The sequence below is a fragment of the Ptychodera flava genome, chromosome 1 (assembly GCF_041260155.1).
Source record: "Ptychodera flava strain L36383 chromosome 1, AS_Pfla_20210202, whole genome shotgun sequence".
Taxonomy (NCBI): domain Eukaryota; kingdom Metazoa; phylum Hemichordata; class Enteropneusta; family Ptychoderidae; genus Ptychodera; species Ptychodera flava.
The window spans coordinates 46,183,310-46,203,129 of record NC_091928.1 but is presented as its reverse complement, the minus strand read 5'-3'; the positions used below and the strand labels follow the sequence as shown (position 1 = coordinate 46,203,129).

The following is a 19,820-nucleotide window of genomic DNA, read 5'->3' as shown; positions in this document are numbered from 1 at the left end:
TGTTAAGTGTTAGAATTGTATGCAAAAATGTTTTGCAACATCCTGTTGATTAATTCCTAGTTGACTCATTTTATGAACTTTAGGATGGTGGCCTACTGGTACATTGGTTTTATGTTTTCATCACCATGGAACTCACTCTTGGCCATTGAGCGCCATCTGTATCAAAGTATTTTTATCACAGACCTAATTAATGAAGAGGACTCTATCCTCTCTGAGGACATGTAATCAAAGTACCCATTAACAAGTGGGGACTGTGTCATCAACGATGACTTGTTTTGTAAGTTTTTTGCGATGCCAGTGAATTAAATGTAGAACAAATCTGGGGCCACAATGCTGGATAATCGGATACATTATCAGTAATAATCTGAGGGTATGAACTCATAAAAATTTACTGGTATTGACAAAGCTATAATATAATGGTGATTATAGTGAAATGGAGGCATGTATTAGGCCATAAAAATTATATATAGCATACTGCTAGATACCATTCAACAATTCCATCGACACAAAATCTGTAAATTCCTTTTTGTATCTTTTTTTCAGCTTCTTGGCATGATATTCTCACTGTGCATGTGTTGTGCTCTCAGACGAGGTGACAACAGAAAGGAATACGCTTACTAAGATCAGTTATATCGCAAAGAGAAGACAGACAAAGTGCAATTTTCCCATCTCTTATCTTATTCTGGTAAGGTCTGATTTCACAATCAATTCGATGTGATTATCCTTTCGAGGATGTTGAATTATTGGGCCGTCAAAATAGTGATCCAATGTGTGATTTGGATGCTATTGACAAATTGATGACATATGATACATGAGATTGTAAAGATCTTATATCAATTTAGTCCTCGGAAACAAAGATAAGAGATGGAAACTTTGCTCCTTGGAGGAGAAGATAAGACGGCGACTCAGTCTTAAGGAGAGAAGTATGAACAAAAGAAGAAATTTTATGCAATATTGGAAACATGATCTGTGCCATGAACAATTGTCTCTCAGATATCTCTGTAGTTAATTTACTTACTGTCTTTGTCAATGAATTTGAATACTTTACTCTCATTGGCGTTATTTTCAAACACTACTGTACCATACTGTTCTATATGTTGGGTTGCTGGACAAAAACTATTTTTACTATCTCACTGCAATTTGCTTGGACCCAATCCTCTTAGTGGTTAGATTCTGCACTATGCTTAAAGAAACATGGGGATCCAAGGAGGAGGGCCCCTCCATGAGAGCAGTCACCCCCATGGATAGTGGTTGAACCTTCTAGCATCCACATATCTGATGGAAAGGTCAAAGTCAATCATTTAAAACAAGGGGGGGGGTCCCACCAAAGGATAATTGTTTCTGTGTGTGTTGTTTATTTTCTCCACACAATTATCCTTTGATGTTCCAAGAGGGAAGAGATTTTTTTAACCAATAGGAAAAGGGTATCATGTTTTGTTGAGGTCACAAGGTCAAAGGTGAGAGTTGATATTCCACATTACTTGTAAAAATCTCTAGAGTTAGCTGTTGATAAAAATGTTTGACAAGAAACAAGGCAGGAAAAATCCAGTAAATTATGCATTTCTAATGTTTTTAAGTAAAATAATCTTAGTACTTCAGAAAAATCATGATTACACTGTAAGACCTGAATTCTGAACTTACCATGATGGTAATTATGAAGCCTTGTTGACTTATGGGAATTATCAAAATTCAATGTTCAATAATTTCAGAGATCATGATACTATTCCTGCACTTCAAAGAAGCCATCCTCACCTAGGCCAGTCAATAGATGTTTTACATTTGGTGTTCTCTTGTTGATTTCCTATACGTGAATGTTTTATTCTCAGATTACAAATCATTGAATCACAGCATAGGTACTAAATCTATACTGTTGCCTAAAGATTTTGATAGTAACTTGAATGATAAGGTATCGATTCTAAAGTCATTCTTCTTGTGAGTCACATGATTTGCTGTCATTGATACATTGATCTGAGAGTGTATATCACAGACAATGATACTCAACTTTGTGTGGAACATCTTCCTTCCTCTGATCAAAGTAGTTGTTATTACAGTTGTGGGTTTTTCAAATAAGCATAAAGTGCTATATCTGTGTGCTGTGTCTTTTCTGCAGAGTGTTCATTCAAAGGAGATGTGTCTTACATGATCATGATCATCTTTTGCTCACAGTTTCCCCCCAAAATATTCTACTAAGTGTGAATTGTCGTGATTTTGTCATGTGACCTTATATGTAAATTAATGTCAGTATATTCATGCATGAAAAGTCTGGGGGAAAAAGTGACCCACGGAAAAGGTGACAATACTGTGCAAAATGTTGTTTTTGCAATTTTTATGAGAAATCATTTTGAAAATTTTGAAGTTTATGGAAGAGAAGCTGTGATTGGCTGATCAGAACTCATCTCTTGCAATAGGCTGTGAAACAGCCAATTACTGTTGACGTGCAAAACTCAGTTTGTGTGATATAATTGAAACCTTTGAAGGGATCATTTGATATTTCAACATTTTAAAAGTATCGTAGTCATAGATTTTTAAACTTTCTCACATTGTCATCATATTGTGTGTGAAAACATCCAAATAAACATGTCTGTCTGATTTGCAATAACATATCAAGAATCATGTAATGATGGAAGAGCCAATCAGAGCATTCATTTTAATCATGTGATATGACCTGACCATTTGTACCCAATGTGGCATAATTATGAATATTCATATTGCCAGGTCATAGGTCATTTAAATGAGCCTGAATGATATCTTATTACGATAAATTAGCGATATTAAGATTGTCTTTTCAAACTTTTTAAGATTAGCATGTGTAAAATAATGCTTGCTCAATGAGAGTTTTTATACACACAGAATGTAATACCACACAGAACATTGAATTTTTATTCTCTGGTGGCTGTTTTAAAATGGCTGATAATGTAGTAAGAGGTCGTTTCTGTATGTAAATAGAAATGTGTGTGGACCAATCAGTCACTTGCCATGTAAATACAGCAATTCCATCAGCCAATTAGAATCAAGTATGCAGATTGTACTTTAAAAATGCATTTCAGTAAAAAAAGGCATTTCTATAATCAGGAGTCATGTACTTTTATTCACAGTCTTAAATTTTATACCCATTCTGAAAACCTGTGAGAAGCGCAGTATGTAATTAGATTTCCACAAAATGCATAAAAAGAATATTTTATTCTCAGTATTTTATTAAAATAGAGTATGTTTACCTATTGTTATAATCACTTTTAATTATTTCTATGAAAAAGTATAGTAAATGCCATATTTACCTTTCGTAATATTTAAGTTCTTCCTTTGCTATCAGGACATTGATTTGTCACTAGAGGGCGCTGTCTAATCACAACGCCCATAACATTCTCGATGCGACAAAATCCATGACTGCACTGCCATCATAGGCCAGAGATGAACATAATTTGAATATTTCAACAGCTTTCATAGTACTTTCAACTGAGTTTGTGATTTGTTTTTGTCTTTCATTTTTTCAAGTTCTCCTGTACTGCTATTGCATTATAAGCCTCAGCATTTTGATAAGGACAAATTAGTACCCTTGGCCGTGACTCTATTTTGCTTGCACAATGAATACATGCAAGTTGTAAAGCAAGTTCCTTTCAGTGGGTATATTATATCTCCATTAAATTCTTTGGTAAATTTTGACATATTTCAAATAAGAAGTCCAGTTTTACAAGTAGCTAAATGTCTTAGATTTTTATAAAACTTCCAAATAAAAACTGATTAAATTAAAATACATTTATAGTAATGCAATAAAAGCTTGGGTATTTTATTTTGAACAGACAGAGCAAGAACAAAGTTGTTCTAAGAGCCATGGATTAAATGTTCTGTGCAGTCATATCTACATTTTTGATAGTATGTATGAAGTAGGTAGATCACTTGTGTACAACAACTTATCAAATTCCCAATGAAGAAGTCCTACTCTGCCCACAGAAAACTCCAGGGTGACCCCAAAATTTGATGCCAAGGGGAGTGCAGATCAGTGATTCAAAGAAAATGTTGATTTGGCAATATTGAAAAAAAATTCAACGTTGTCCAAAGGGGTATGAATATGAATTTGAATTTTACATTTTATTCTAAAAGACAGTTCTGCTCCATCTTCATTAACCCTTGACTGAAAGATCTGTTGGTCGAGGGCGCTGTCTTGGCGACAGATAGTTCAGTCTACACTAACCCATATCCTGCCAAGTTCATATGTCACCATCAGGTCCAGTGAGGTGTGATATGTCTTATATGTTGCATTTTAACAAGAACCTGAATATTTGAAGGCCCCTGAAAACATTATTTTTATCAATTGAACCTGCTATATATAACCATGGTAGGGGACAGTGATATATTGTGCATGCAAAGTAGGTGAAAATATATGTAGGTTTGACTCAATACTGATGTATGTACTCGGCAGTTGGGAAAGTGACCAGCCTGGCGTGTTAAGGGTTACTGAACTGTCATATGGGTCTTAAAGCCATGTAATGACATGAGCAAACACAGGATGAGTTGGGACAAACCGTTACTTAAAGCAAAATACAGGAGGTTATTATTGTGTGATGTGTAAAGTATTGTCATGTGGCTTTTCCAAGGGCAGAAAAATTTAAAAACAAAACCAAACATTTGCTCTATCATTTTGTTGTATGTGTAATGGAGTTTTTGTGCATATTAATGTTTTCTGTATGCACAGTGATATTTTATCATGTTTTATTGCTAATTCCATGCTTCATGGAAAATGAGTGCAAGTTTTAGAAATTTATACCATACGTATTTTGCTGACTGTCGGACATGTTATTTTGATGTACTGTAGTTTCAGTCGTACAAAAATCCAATGCACACAATGCATTGTGGGATCTTACTGCAATCTCTCGGTTTACTGTAGTCATGTGTGGAATGTTATCAAATTTATTCAAAGCAAGTGTGTAAAAATACTCCCTGCTCACCATTTAGCTTTGTTCTTTGCATGTCATTTTATTTACGCCTACCATCCTTGCCTCTTTACCAGACTCAGATCAGATTGTACTTTTTTGATAATTGAGAATTATTGTATCAGTGTTATTTTTAGTTTATTTTTTCCCCTGAAGTTAAAAACGTATTTTGATACCGGTACTCAAATAAAAAAAACAAAGATGGAAAACTTGAGAGTCTTTATGGTCTTTTTGTTCAAAATATAATGTTCTTTTACTGGTTCCATGATGCAGTACACACTAGGGTATACAAAGCGTGTGTTTCTCAGAGAATTTTTAGCCGTAAAGTATATGCAGGGTATGTTACCCATAGAACTCTATGACACGGTACACCCTGACCTATATTTTCATTGTCGATGGATACAGAGTATATGAGGCATTTTTTGGCATTACAAATTCAAAATTTGAAATTTGTGTGTAGCAATCTGTTGTACAATACAAAATGTGTATGTTTTTGTTGTTTTGACGGTATACAGTGTTTGATACAGCCACAGCAATGCATTATGGGATAACCGGATAAAGGTCTATTGCCGTAGCATGTCTTCAAACATACACATTAGACATGGTTTCCAAATGTCGCACAGCATGGAAGAATTTCTTCCATAATCGTAGTCTTTCCTGTTCAAGGAAAACTTGGTAATGCTTTCCAATTGTATGCTGGTTAATACCTCCAACTTTGACAATATGTCCCCCAGATCCCCCTCCCCCATCCTGTGTAGTCATTAATAGCATTTGAAGATAGTGTTGGGGTATAAAAATAGCACACTAGTGGAAACACTCAAAATGTATAATGTCTCAAATACAGAAACAAAGGCAGAGAGATTCAGAAAGTCTACCTTTTTAGTCTTTTTTTTATCAAAAGTAGCAAACAAAATCTTGCCATTAGCAAAGATATTTGTCCATGAGAGCATTGACTTTTGGAACTTGAAATGCTTTAGAGTTGTTTTCATGATTTTGATAAGCTGAATGAAAGATCTTTCTGTGATTTCAAAATTGAATCAAAGAGCTAGGTGAATCACTGCAAACCAAAGTCCATTGCAGTTCCTTCAATGAAATCTGACAATCTCAACATTTGTAATATAATATTGTAAATGACCATCCTTTCAGTTGTTTCATGATTTACGTGTTCTGTGAACTGCATTTCATCATCATTTGAAGCACAATTCACCCTGGTATTATCCACTGTGTCACACAACATGAAGTAATGAAACAAGAACTGAGCTGTTCGTAACTGCCAACCCCCCCCCTCCCCCAAGTGGCATATATGGAAAATATGCCCTCCTACTGAATTTTGATGTCCATTGCCCTCTAGTATCTATGGTATGCCCACTTCCCACAACATTTCAAGCTCCCCACAGCCCTCTCCCTACTGCTGGAATTCCTCTATTGCCCAAGATACCTACCTGATTAACTCAAAACCATGCAAGCAGTATACCTTGGAACATAGCTCCCCTTTAAGTTAGGCGCTTAATCTCCCCTCAAGTTCTACCAACCACAGCCCCTCTCTCTACATATTTGCCGGTACCCACTGTCAAAAATTTTCTCCCCGCCCACTGAAAAAAATGAAATTTCTTCACCACCCACAATAAATTTCTATTTTTTTCTCCCCACCGGCTGATTAGTTTTAATTTGCATGCCAACTGAAAACCATGCACGAACACCTTTTTGCATGAACAGCTTGGTTGGCAGCCCCTGCATGGCACGGCATAGCTATACCAATGAGTGTGAGTGGCTTGTCTGCACAGAACAATAAGTACACCAGGTGAAGGATGCCCTCTACGGAAGGGTTGCAGCACTGACACAAACTTACCACTTTGATAAAACGAGGACTTGAGGGCTACAATAATTTACTGTAACTTAGCCTGTGTGTATCTATACAAAGAATAATGGAAGAGAATGCACCACCAAACGGTCAAAATATGTGGACCCAAGTCTTATAACACCAAAGCATCTCACTGTGATAACAGGCAGAAATATTCATCGCTTTCATTATGCTAGGCCACTGTGTGAGGGCAGTGGCCTCTCTCAGAGCACCATCATAGATCATATTGTGCTCCGTCATTCAGCAAAGTGGAATGTATCAAAATAACACAAAAAACATCAACAGCCATTTTTCTTGAGAAAGTCTATCTTATTTATTGTAAAAATAACACCGAAGAAATACAGTTAATAGGTATTAATAATATCGACTGTAAAAACATAAGTTGTCACAAAACCATACACTACACTGTTTTGTTCAGTGTCCATCTATCCTTACACATTAAGAAATCTGTTATGTGCAAACAATTTTTCAGGAACATTTTCTACTAATCATTGAATGATAAAAAGAAGACATGATTGAAATTGTGTCATTTCAAAAATTGTTGCACTCTTTTTCAGTTATATTTTTCCAGTTCAAATAAACCTCTCTAAGGTTTTGTTCATTTTTGTCACTTATGCTAAACAAATCTTTCCATTTCATATTTATGAGACAAGGACACAACAATTTTCTTGTACAATTTTTTTTTTCCGGTCAAACAAGAGAACTGGGAAAATACTCAAAGTAGGTTCTACGCCTTATGATGATAGATTGTGTTTTAAAAATACAACTATGTGATCAAATAAATATGAAGCTTGACCCAAAACAATGCTGAGAATGAGAAGAATAAATGCATTATTTGTCCTTTTATCTTTGAAGGCAAATGCTTTAAAAGCTTGCTGTCTATTGGTTAAATGAAAGCCAATGGAAGTCAGGAGGCCAATCAGCAGAAGCCTTCTACATCACTTCGGGTTAGAGACCGATCAATAATCAGCATAATGATGTGAAAAATTGATATACAATAGAACACTGGCTATCCAAGCTGCAAGATCATGGTCCCCTATTGTGTAGATGATTGATAAACAGTTCATTTAACATCACTGGGACCTGGAACAGATGTTCAGATAATCAAATATTCAAATTACAGGTGTTCAAATAATCCATGTTCTGCTGCAACACAAGGTAAAGAAGGAATCGAAATAACTTGGCTCAACAGCTACTACGATAAATTCCCAGTTCCTTGTGGACCAACTTTTCTGTCAGACTACATTTTGTTCCATTGTGAATCACTTTTACATTATTTACATCAGACCACTCTGATACTAGAATTACTCATTTAAAGAAGATTTACTGAAGACCCCCAGGAAAACAATCCTGACCACCCCTGCAACCAGAGTGGTCAGGACTGGCTTTCCTGATTGGCTGCCCAGACTACTTTTTTTACAAGAAGACTATACAACCATGGAACATGATTGGTAGACTACATTGTTACAGTTGTGAATACAAAATATCAGACTATGAAAATTTATCATCTAGAGAGAATATACCTATGATTGGCTCAACCCATCCGCCAATCATTTTGATTGACACATAGTTGAAATCTGAAAGATGCTATCTGAATTACAATATTTATTAAAAATTATTTGCTGAAGGCCCCTGTCAAGGCTCAAATTTCTTTTGGCAGGAGTGAAGGTTAGTGGACACAGATAGAATTCTGCATAAATCACTAGTGACCCACAGAGTCATTGGGGTCAGGGTTGGGGATAGAGAGACGGTACATTGATAGCAAGCTGTCTACCCCATATACCAACAGAACAGGTCCACAATCACCATTCATAACAATGGGTTTGGGCCAAACCATTGTACTAAAAGGGTTAATAAAGGCCCCTTGAAACCTTTTGTTCCATATCCATATCCAAACTTTTGTGTCCTCTAATCTTAACTCGTGCCTTTCTTTTGATCAAATCTATATTATTTTACTGATTATGTTTTCAGAATGCAATGAACTACATGGAAGGGGTCTAATGTTGGAAAACTTCTTTCACCCTATATTCACTCTAAAAATCGTGAGTTCCCATTGGCTGTTTCCATGGAGAGGCAGGAACCACTTTGTGTTCGGGGTAACACAGGGATGAAAGGAGGTTTAGATAAAAGTGTTGAATAAAATTTACATTCTCAAAGTGTGCTTCCTTAAAAATGATTCTTGGAATAAAGCTACTCAAAACTGTTACTGGGAGCTACACTGATGACAAAATCAGGCCAAATATATAGTTTCCATAGAAACAAATCAAATCACAATTGCTTTTCCTGAGCTTCTTTTTTTTGCAACACACTATTTCCATGGCAACACAGAACATGTATTGAATCAAACTGATGGAGTAAGTTTGAAAAAAACATGATTAATGCTGCTTGATCATTGGTTGATTCAGGTCACATGACAAATGAAATCATGAATATTCAGAATTAACATTGTTCACTGACAGTATGCTTTCAGTTTTATTGAGAAAAGCAAATTATTTTGTTTTGTGATTCCATTTAAACTATTAAAAATATACTGCGTGATTTACAGGGCCAGTACTGGCCACAAAGAAATAATTCATTGAAAATATACAAAAGTTAATATCACTATAAAAAAAATAAATATAACAAGGTGTATAATAGAATATATTAGCTCACCATCTACAATAAATACATTTTCAATTCATTACTATCTGACCCTATATAAAGACTCTATCTAGTTAATATGGCAAGAAATAGAAATTGAAGTAATTCCCAAAATGTTTGAACAGGAGGACCATTTTTATGGATTGCGACATTTCACTTTGCCCAGGGATGAGAAGACAAGATATTCACACACAAGTTCATATATGACAATTCCACATATGGGGAGAGGAGAATGATTGGGATAGTCTGCATTAATTTTCCCCAACAAACTTAAGGGCTCTTATGCAGATTTTCATTTCAGCCAATCAGCATCGGTTGAAGAACCATGGCAGGCACCCCTAACTTTTTGATACATGATCTTAAATTGCCCTGTAACAGTTTAAGAAACTTACTATCAAATAAAATTGCTAAAATACCAACAGCAAGTATTTTTCGACCATTTTGAAAACTGAACTGTTTAAGATTAAAGGCATGATGGTGCAATATTGATCATAAGGTGGAGGTATTTCAAATATTTTCAGAATATTTTGCACAGATAAGACTTACTGATGACACTGAATTTTTTTTCACAGAGGTTGTAAGCATATCTGTCAAGCTTATAGGATCTTTGACGACAAAAAGTCTCAAGCTTTTTACAGAAAACCTCAACCCCTGAGTTCCATGATCTCGATAAGGAATGCATCCCCCCTCTTCTAAAATGAAACAATCCACAAACACCAATACAAAGAGAGGTCACAAGTTATCTTAGAGAAGGGTTCAATAAAAAAAGCCAAAGCACAGTCATACAATAAAATATCCATCAGTGAACATAATTTGCACTACACGGCAAGAGTCAGGAATTACTACTTTGCACTCTAGCTGTCTTTGATGAAAAGTCAATATTACACATTTACAAAACATCAACTCTTCCATCCCTACTGAAATCACATTACAAACTCTACATATTTTACATAAACAAAAGTATCCTCTCAGACTTGCCACAAGATGGCATACATCCACTTGCTCATAATTAGATCATTTCATTACAAGATTTATAAAGGAAAATCAGAATTGTCAAATTACAAATTATAGAAGATACCACAAAAATTTGTTTTATAATTAGTGATTACTCTTGATATAATGAGTGAACTATGTATTTGGTGCAACTACCACAGAAATATTGGCATTTCAGTTTCTGTAAAATGTTGTATTTCCCGCAGAAGAGAAGCCTATCATTGTGTGTGTACAGAGGATAAAATTTTATTCAGAAGAAAAAATCTAGAGATTTGCATACCTAAAATATTATTTTTCTTCCACTTGAATCTGTTTTGAGTACTTTCTAGATGCATCTGATAGGATTTAAGAACATTGAAGAATCAGAAAGGAAACTGTTGACTTATTGTGAACAATATGCAAATTTTATGCAAATTTTGTGTCATTCTGAAGTCCTGTGTTAGACAGGAGTTAAAATAAGCCCTGATATCACTGATCGTGATGTAAGCTATTAAAAATAGCAAAATCACAGGTATAATTGGCCTTGTTTGTATGCTTTGCGTTATAAATTACAACTGTAGCTCTTAATAAGTCTTATACACACTGGGATCTACTGATCACTGCAGTGAGCCCAGCACCATGACCCAAATCTGATTTCTGATTGCACACCTTGATAGTGCCATATGCTTCTTGACTACAACTGTCCCCAGCTGTGCTCTATACTGTGTGATTCAACTCTGGCACTTTGAAACAGTCACGTAGAGTTAACAGTGACGCAGTGAAAGATTGAGAGCTAAAGCACTGTATGGGAGCATTACGTGACAGTTGAAACAAAAGATTTTTACCAGTAATACTGAATGTATGCACATGCATCTCTTCATATCATTAATCAAACTTGGAACGTCAGTGATAAGGCCATGAACTTTTGCTTTTACCAGCTCTAAAAAAAAATATCATGATACCGGAGTACAGTAACTCCCTTTTTGTTCTGATTTGCTCTGTAAAAGTATTAAAATAATAAAACAAAATGCTACAGTTTAGTTGTCTAAAACTTTGTAGTTTCTCAATTTTAAATAAATGAACAAAATTACACACTGTATTGTTTAGAAGTGATGTATCGTTTTGACAAAAGATTGTTCCATTAAAAAAAAGAGAAATACAAGAAAGTAAAAGTATATACGTGCTTCATGTACTCTTTTGTGAAAAGTCTACATTTCTATAAAATAAAAAATTGATGGAGATTACATATTTTGTTTGGTACAATATTTATCTTACTATGTCAGCATGCCTATGAGAACTATTTGCCTCGGTTGGGTAGGAAAGTTTTGTCTGACCAAAACTTTGCAACATTACAAATTCTAACAGAGTACAAAATTCACTTTGGAAAACAGACCCTTTGCTGTTAAACTAAAACGATACAGGACACATCTATTTTGCATTTAAAATGAGGAAATTGTCTCTCTACTCCCTGTAGGTAGCAAATATTTGAAACTCACTGAAATTAAAAACAAAAGAATCCACATTACTGTTCTACAGGTGGCGCTGCAACAGTATCTTTTAGTCTTTTTTTATGTGTTTTAAATTCTTAGTTCACCCAGAGATTGATTATGTATAAAAAAGGGCACCTGATTTTGTATGATGCAAACACTGTTTACTTTCATGGTGATGCAATTCAACAGTTACTGGTCTTTGGCTAATCATCGAAGTCGTAGTCTTTGAGGTTCCGTAGCAAACATATGGCAAAGACGATCCCGAGAAGCTGTGGCAGAGGGGAAAAGAAAACAAATTTAGTCATGAAATTGATACACAGCCATAAGTGAAAAGATAAAGGTAGGCGACAATAAAAGTATGGCTGGTATGAGATTCAAGGCTATGTTGCTCACTTTCAAAACTACCATTGGCACAGCAACTATGTACCTGATGGATTTCATTCAGCAAGAATTCTCCTGTCTATTGAAAAGTTACATTCACTCCAACTGCGGTGTAATTTGATTACGTCTTATTGCCAGACGGCCTAGCTTCCTTATTCGTGAACCTTTCCTATGGAACATTTCAAACTTGTTTGAAGATTTCAGAATTTTGATCGTGTATTATTTTGACTGTTTGTTTCCTGACATTTTACATTTTTTCTTCACATTAGTTATGTATTTGATATTTCATTTATTACTGAGCAATCATGTACAACAAATTGAGATGAATATGTTGTGTGCTTTAAGAATTTTTCAATAATATAATAATAATGATAATATATGCAGAAGATTGAGGAAAACAGGATGTTCCACACACACTAATTTACCTCAACATATTACAGTGATACCATTGTTTGACCCTTGACCTATGCAGTGATACCATTGTTTGACCCTTGACCTATGCACACTGTGGTACAGAGCTAGCTGAACTCACCTGTAAAACAGCTATACCCATGCCAACACCTCCAATAATCCATATATTATTGTTGAACTGCCGATAGATTTTGGGATAGCACCCCTGAAGACAAAAACCAAAGTATCAAAAAGTTATGACCTAGACAAAGCTTACAGGCAGTTTTTGCAATTTCAAAAGAGAGTACACTTCATTTTTGGTTAAAAGGCCAGTAATGCTAGCTTTTGATAATTTTTCACCATTTTTGTTTTGAAAGTCAACCATAATTCCTTGTTCTACTCCACAAGGCATGTTGATATACACAGTATTAAAGCTTGTCAGCACAGCCTGTACATGTGTAAACTGCATCGTTATTGTTAACAAGTGAATTCTGGTCTGGACTAGAATTCAAATGTAAATAATAACAGTCCATTTTACACATTTGAATGATAAGTTGACAAGCTAAATAGTGGGTGTTTGAACATTATTTTTGGAGTAAAATAAGAAGTTACAATTGATACGCAAAATAAAAATAACGAAAAAATCATCAAATGTTACTGAGCATTTCTGGCCCTTCAAGTCTCCAGTCTAACACATGGAGTGTCTTTGAAACATTACATTGGATAAAACGATTGGAAGGAGAGAAGTTACACACACACACACAAACACATATCCCGTATATAATTTCTTTGAGACAGTATGGGACCGAGAGAGACTTGAAGAAGAGAAGCACAGTATCAAAGGATCCATGCACTAATGCACTATATTGCCAAGTCTTCTGGAAAAATGACAAAGATGACGTCAAAAGTGCAAGGGAAATAACATCTTTAAAATGAATATGGATACCTCATGTACTTCACCCTTGAACCCTTGTTTGGGATAAATTCCTGATGTCAAAGTTCACCACACCGTCAAGGTTCAAAGGGTTATGGGCAAAGGTCAATGAAAAATTGTTGCAACCAGTTGAAGTTAGCTATAGTTGTTATGGCAAGAGTTTCATACCTCACTACTCATGAACTGGTTAGGGTAATTTCCGTTGAAGCAGACCGTGGCATTGACAGGCTCTGGAATTTCTCCCCGCTTGATAATTTTATCCTTTCCACGGATGAGACAGCAAGACTGAGGAAACTCCTTGGAAGTGTTCTTGTGCATCTCGTACCAGTTGGTATTCTTCCAGTCAGTGTAGTAATTAGTTCCACAACAATCAAACTGTGGATGTAAAGGATCCAATTGGTTCTCATTAGTCACATGACCAAAATCTCTCAGTTACGATTGGTTCTCATTAGTCACATGACCAAAATCTCTGTTATGATTGGTTCACATCTTTCAGATACAGCATGGTAAACATCAACAATGTAATGTTAAGTAACTGTCTTCCTTGAGCAGTGTGTTTGAAAGAAAACAAAATCTTATTTCTGTACACACAGAATTCAATAGTCAGCTACACCTATCAGCACATAATCATAAGTTACCAGAAAACAGCTGGCTGTGCTTACCGCTAGTTTTTGTGAAGTACTGTACCTGGTTGGGCAGAAATAAAAAGTCTGGCTAAGGAGGACTCACTAGCGCAAAGCTTTGTATAAACTGAATAATTGGATCACCATGTTGTGTTTTTGATGAAGGTGAACTCTTAAGCTTAGTGTACGAGCCTCAAAAGTGAAAGACTTAAAGCTAAATTTTGCTCAAATTTTCCTTACTGGAACTTTCAAACCTTTCTCTCACCAAATCAAGAACAGAAATCAAGGGTTACTGTGCAAAGTTTGGTAACATAGAAACAAATTACGTAATATTTACCGATATTTGAAATAAAAAATGTCATGCCATCCATATGTTAACTCGAATGGGGAAATTTAAAAATTTTCGTTTTCAAAAAAACCAAGATGGTTCAATATTTTTCTTACTCTGAGCTTAAAATGAGCCCCTACAAGGTTCCAAATATCTCTCCCTAAGGCACATTGTACCTTTATTCAGAGGGTTAAAATCACTATTTCACCCTTTTGAGATACAATAAGTGACCACATACTACTGATCCTTTTTTTTTATCAGTCCATCATCCAACAGGATGTTAGCCCAATTACAGGATGAGGTACGCATAACCCACAAACCCCCAATGGAGCACTGAGGAGTAAAGTGCCTTGCTCCAGGCACAACACCGTGCTGGAGTCTCGAACTCACCGTCCTCTGACAGTGAGTCCATTACTCTGGTCATACCGGGTCTTGAACTGGGTTTGGAACTCACCATCCTTTGATGGTTAGTACGTTGCCCTAACCACTGGACCACATGCCAGTAAATAAATACTTTTATTTGCTATCTTTGCCATGACGATGTTCAGAGGGAGATGTGATAATGAAACCAGGAAACTATCGTCCATTAATTTAATTGGGTTTTGATATCTTCTTAAATTTTCAACTTAATGTTAGTAAAGATACAATGTAGGTTCATCTTCTTTAAATGTCAGCAAACTTAACCCATAAACCATCAAACCATGGTATGAGACTATTGTTTTCTATAGAGAGATTGGACCTCTCTATGGGAAAGGGGGGGAAGGGTGAAAGGTTTATAGAATTTGGTGTCATACTTACTGTGATCTGAATGGCATCAATGGCTTGTGTGTACAGTTCTTGGTCTGACTTTCCGTAATCTTCTGACATGGTTTCGTTCAGTTTTGTCTTCAAGAATGACTCCACCTGTTAATTGTCAAAATATTAATATGTCTGTGATGTATTTCACACACTGAACTTCACATGTACTCAGCTAATTAACCCTTCAAGTGCTGTAATTTTTCCAACCAAAATTTTACTGCCACATTTTACCGATTTTTATGAATTTTTCTGAAATTTTTTGATAATTTTGGACCAAATGGACATCGTATTTCATTGGCTACAGTTTTTTATCAACATTTTAGCAAAAATCTGAGAAAAACTGACTAGAGTGTAACTTAAAAATGCGACAAAAAATTGGCTCCGACAATTGGCTCCGGTTAAGTTCTTGGGGATGTTGTAATGTTTACCAGTAGCAAGGTTCCATATATCACTTAGAACAAACTCAATATGATGTAATTTCATATTGCTATATTGCCAAAGCCACCAATTTCAACCATGTAAATGATTGGTAATTTTCAGTGAATACTGATAGTTAATCCATCTGGAATATGCACCTAGTACCTGCAACCCTAATAGCTATGCTGGAACAGCAGTTGGCTACAAATTTTCATCAAAATTTTGGGGAAAATCTCAAAAAAATTTATCTGGAACTGAAAAATATTGTTTGCCTTTATTTTATAAATGTGAAAAAAATTGACTTTGGCACTCAAAGGGTTAATCATCTGTCACATTCTTGTTGTTATGAAACAATATCTGATACTTGCTTCTGTCCAAAAATACAATGGTATTCTGACAGTGACAAGGCATTTAATATCATAACAAGTTTATACAAAAATTTATTTGCCTTCTCCAAATAATCTTAGCATTAAACATGTTTTCCCCTCTGGTTGTACTTTTCAAGTTACATCATCTTAAAAATGACTCAAGAAATAGAAGCCTTCACAGCTAACTGGCAGCAACAAAACTTGAATAGAATTTCTTTTGGCAGCACCTGTCACATAAGACAATCACACCTATGATCAGAGTACTGTAGTCTACGAGTGGTGAAGTTGGACTTGCACACTCAGAAATAGGGGTCAATGCCCAACAGTCGATTGGACTCACCTCGCTTTTGAAGACAAACAAAAGAATGGTGCAGACAATCTCAGCCAAGAGGATGATAAATACCAGCAAGAAATACTGTGATAAAAAACAAAAAAAGGTGAGACTTCGTATCTGTGGAAATAATTTGACTGAAAATCTTGACAGTCAAAATTTCAACACAACATCACAAATTATATACATCCTCATTCCAAATTGAAAAATTAATGTATTTTCAAGGCAATCATTTTTGAGTGCCCATATGGGAAAATGTCACATAACACCAGCTTATGTGAAAATTTGTTGCAGGATAAAAATCGTCAATTGCTCTTTGTAACACTAATACTTTTCGGTAAGCTGATTAATATGGACAAAACAATGAAGACTATGAGTACCCCTTGAAATTGTTGACATACTGACAAAAAAAATTATTTTCTGACAAAAAAAACCTTATGTTCTGAACAAGTCTTGCAGAGGCAACTGCTGTCTCATGAAAATGATTTTTGTCAATTTTTTAAGTCAGCAATTTTGAAACATAGTTGTGAGGCAAACAAACTTCTCTTACAAATTAGAATGATGAACAATGTATTAAAATGATTTTGCATATCTTTATCAAATATACTTGATTCTCATGAGCTAGCATACTGCACACCTAGATATTCAGTACACAGTGTTTTTCCTGACACCCATTGAACTTAGGGGAAGACCATCTGATATCCTGGGGGGTCTGGAAGATTTTCAAAAAAATTCCCCACATATGTCCATGAAAAAAAAATCAGCCAGAGAAGGCTTGAAAAAAAGCGGGAGAGTATAAGAAAGATAATGTACAATGGATCAGGTAAACAAAATAATACTACCTCATCAATCTCCCAGACCCCCCCTCCAAGGATATCAAATGGTCCATCCCTTATGGGTAGGTTTTGAATAAAGTAAAACTGGTATGAGAAATTCAGAAATTTGTAGAGTATTATACATAATATCTTTAGCCTTACCGTCCACAGCATACACTTATTCTCACACCATGCTCCAGCACAGCCAAAGAACCCGAGAAGAGTGACGAAACCTCCCACGCCAATCATGACAAAACCAGCCGTTTTGAAAATGGGTGAATCCATTATCTGGAGGAAGGGGAGGCTGACACGGTCCACTGTCACCCAGACGCCAATAATTAGTACAACTAACCCTGATAACTGAAGATAAAGAGAAGAACATAAAATATGGTACTGAATATAAGTGTTTTGCCTGAATTAGAAATTTTAGCAATTCGCGGGCAATATATGAAATCTACTCGCAAAAACTGAACTGACATTTTGCCATGATTTACTGTAATGGGCTAACAGAAGAATTAAAATCAAAAATATTCATATTTATATTAGTCTAGTAAATTTTTGACTGCCATAAATTTACAAATCTTTTTTGGTGTCCAAGTTTCTGGCTTTTTCTGCAGTCAGTTGTAATTGCAGATTAGGTTGACATGAATCTGGTTATGGTTTAACTGGAAACATTGGGGCGTTAGGATCAGAATCAACAAATTGTACATATTTCAGTATTCAACACATTCATGCTAGCGCAGTCCCTTGTTGGAGGGACTGTGGTGCCGGCTATCCAGCAATATAGAATGAACAAAGCTAAAGACATTTTTAACTGAAGTATTGTGAAGTTTGGCATTGTCCGTTTGGTTCATCTTTAGGCAGATCTCCTCGTCAAACTCTAATTTTAGTTGTATACCATGATTTGATGAGCAGACTGTGAAAAAACTGGATGCGCTGACAAAAAAGTATGATTTTCTAGTGTCAAACTTACAGTTGCTAATCGTTTTTGGTACATGGGACAGTTGCATCAAATTGCTACACGAACACAACCCAATCCCTTTTCTAATGGGAGTTGTGCATTTACAATAAGTTCAAGATTACCTACGTGAGTTTAGAAAGTATGCTGTATTTTTTATAAACTTTCAGTTATAATTACCCTTCACTTGATCAATATTTGTTTGAGGTGTTATCCAATCTGATCAATGTTCTAAATATTGGTACTTATTTTTGAAATGTCAAAATTACACTTAATTCTTTTGAATTTGAATGAGTTTTAGAAATGTAATTTAGCATAAATTAGACATTCAAAAAATATAAATCTTGGTCAAAAAGAGGGATCCCTGCTTTATCAACAGATTTTCATTTCATACCGTAGAGGGCGCTGTAGCTGTAGCTGATGTTATCCTGAGAAATATATTTAAATGGAAGGAACATTTATCATGAAGTAGATTTCATTAATCATCTTGCATTAATCTTCTACATGTAAAATTACATAGCTATATCAATCTTCTAATGGGTTTGAAGATTTGAATGGCAAAGTTGAGGTAAGAACACAGAATCTAGAACACAGAATGTCTTGTTAAAGCTATGGTACATTCAGAGCATAACCAAATTTATCAAGCGTAAACTGCTCTAAAAATATGCATCAATAAACACTAGTCTGGTATATAACCCTCTTAGAAAGTAAAGGCTTAATCTTGTGTATATCAGGTTGGGAGATTTGAAAGATATCAGCTGAAAATCCAACCACTCTTTTACTGAATGTACAGCCTAGCTAGCTACAAGACATCTTAAATAAAGTCAAGGTGAACATGTCACGGAGAGCAAAGTGAAGTTTAATGACATGATAGAGAGATACATTAAACATAACTATGCTATAAAATATACGACACTCTTGAATTCTCAGTTCTGAATTTCAACATGGCTGACAAGTATTGCGGGTCATCGACCTGTCGGTGTAAATAACAAAATCCTTGACACAGAAAGTGGTGATGTTTGTCAAGGTAAAACAGACATATCTGATCTGCTTTGCAAATAACCCTTGATAGCTACAAAATTTGAGTTTGTGTGGTGTGTGTGTGTATATATATATATATATATATATATATATATATATATATATATATATATATATATATATATATTATATATATATACACATATCTTTTATAGCTTTTTTATTATCTTATTATGAAATGCTTGATGCATTACATATGATTTAAAGAGTGCAGAATCCATGTTTTGAAATTCACCCTGGGAACACTTTTCTCGAAATAATATTATTTATTTTGTGGTACTGAATAACTTCAGCAAATAGAAATTATTGCCCTGGTTGTGATCCTGGAATATTTAATGGGCAAAACTGAATACATTAAATCCATTGTTCACCAATGCCATGGATTTTACACGTTTATTTACACTTTCCTATGTCACACAAGAATACCGAGATGTTCAATGGACCAGAATGCATGACTATGATGTCATCCTTGTGGCAGAGTGCATATTAGCTAAGAAAGGGTAGATACTGGCACGGAAACCCTAGTGATGGATATTCATGAAATT

The 19,820-nt window shown here is 35.2% G+C and overlaps 2 protein-coding genes across 6 annotated transcripts in view; one reads left to right on the top strand and one right to left on the bottom strand.

Moving 5' to 3' along the window:
• Positions 1-5,137, top strand: part of LOC139139191 (CD9 antigen-like) — an 83,509-nt gene extending 78,372 nt beyond the window's left edge. For both annotated transcript variants that reach the window (XM_070708002.1, XM_070708013.1), the window contains exon 6: positions 544-5,137. The gene's annotated coding sequence lies outside the window, so the exon portion shown is untranslated. The remainder of the gene's footprint in view (positions 1-543) is intronic.
• A 1,940-nt stretch (positions 5,138-7,077) lies between these two features.
• The window catches only part of LOC139139162 (tetraspanin-18-like), a 67,331-nt gene continuing 54,588 nt past the window's right edge, over positions 7,078-19,820 (bottom strand). For all 4 annotated transcript variants that reach the window (XM_070707988.1, XM_070707972.1, XM_070707993.1 and 1 more), the window contains 6 exons: positions 17,439-17,636; positions 16,471-16,545; positions 15,346-15,450; positions 13,765-13,971; positions 12,805-12,888; positions 7,078-12,160 (listed from right to left, as the gene is read on the bottom strand). In XM_070707988.1, coding sequence (XP_070564089.1) covers positions 12,095-12,160; positions 12,805-12,888; positions 13,765-13,971; positions 15,346-15,450; positions 16,471-16,545; positions 17,439-17,636 — 735 coding nt within the window. In that variant the 3' untranslated portion in view covers positions 7,078-12,094. The remainder of the gene's footprint in view (positions 12,161-12,804; positions 12,889-13,764; positions 13,972-15,345; positions 15,451-16,470; positions 16,546-17,438; positions 17,637-19,820) is intronic.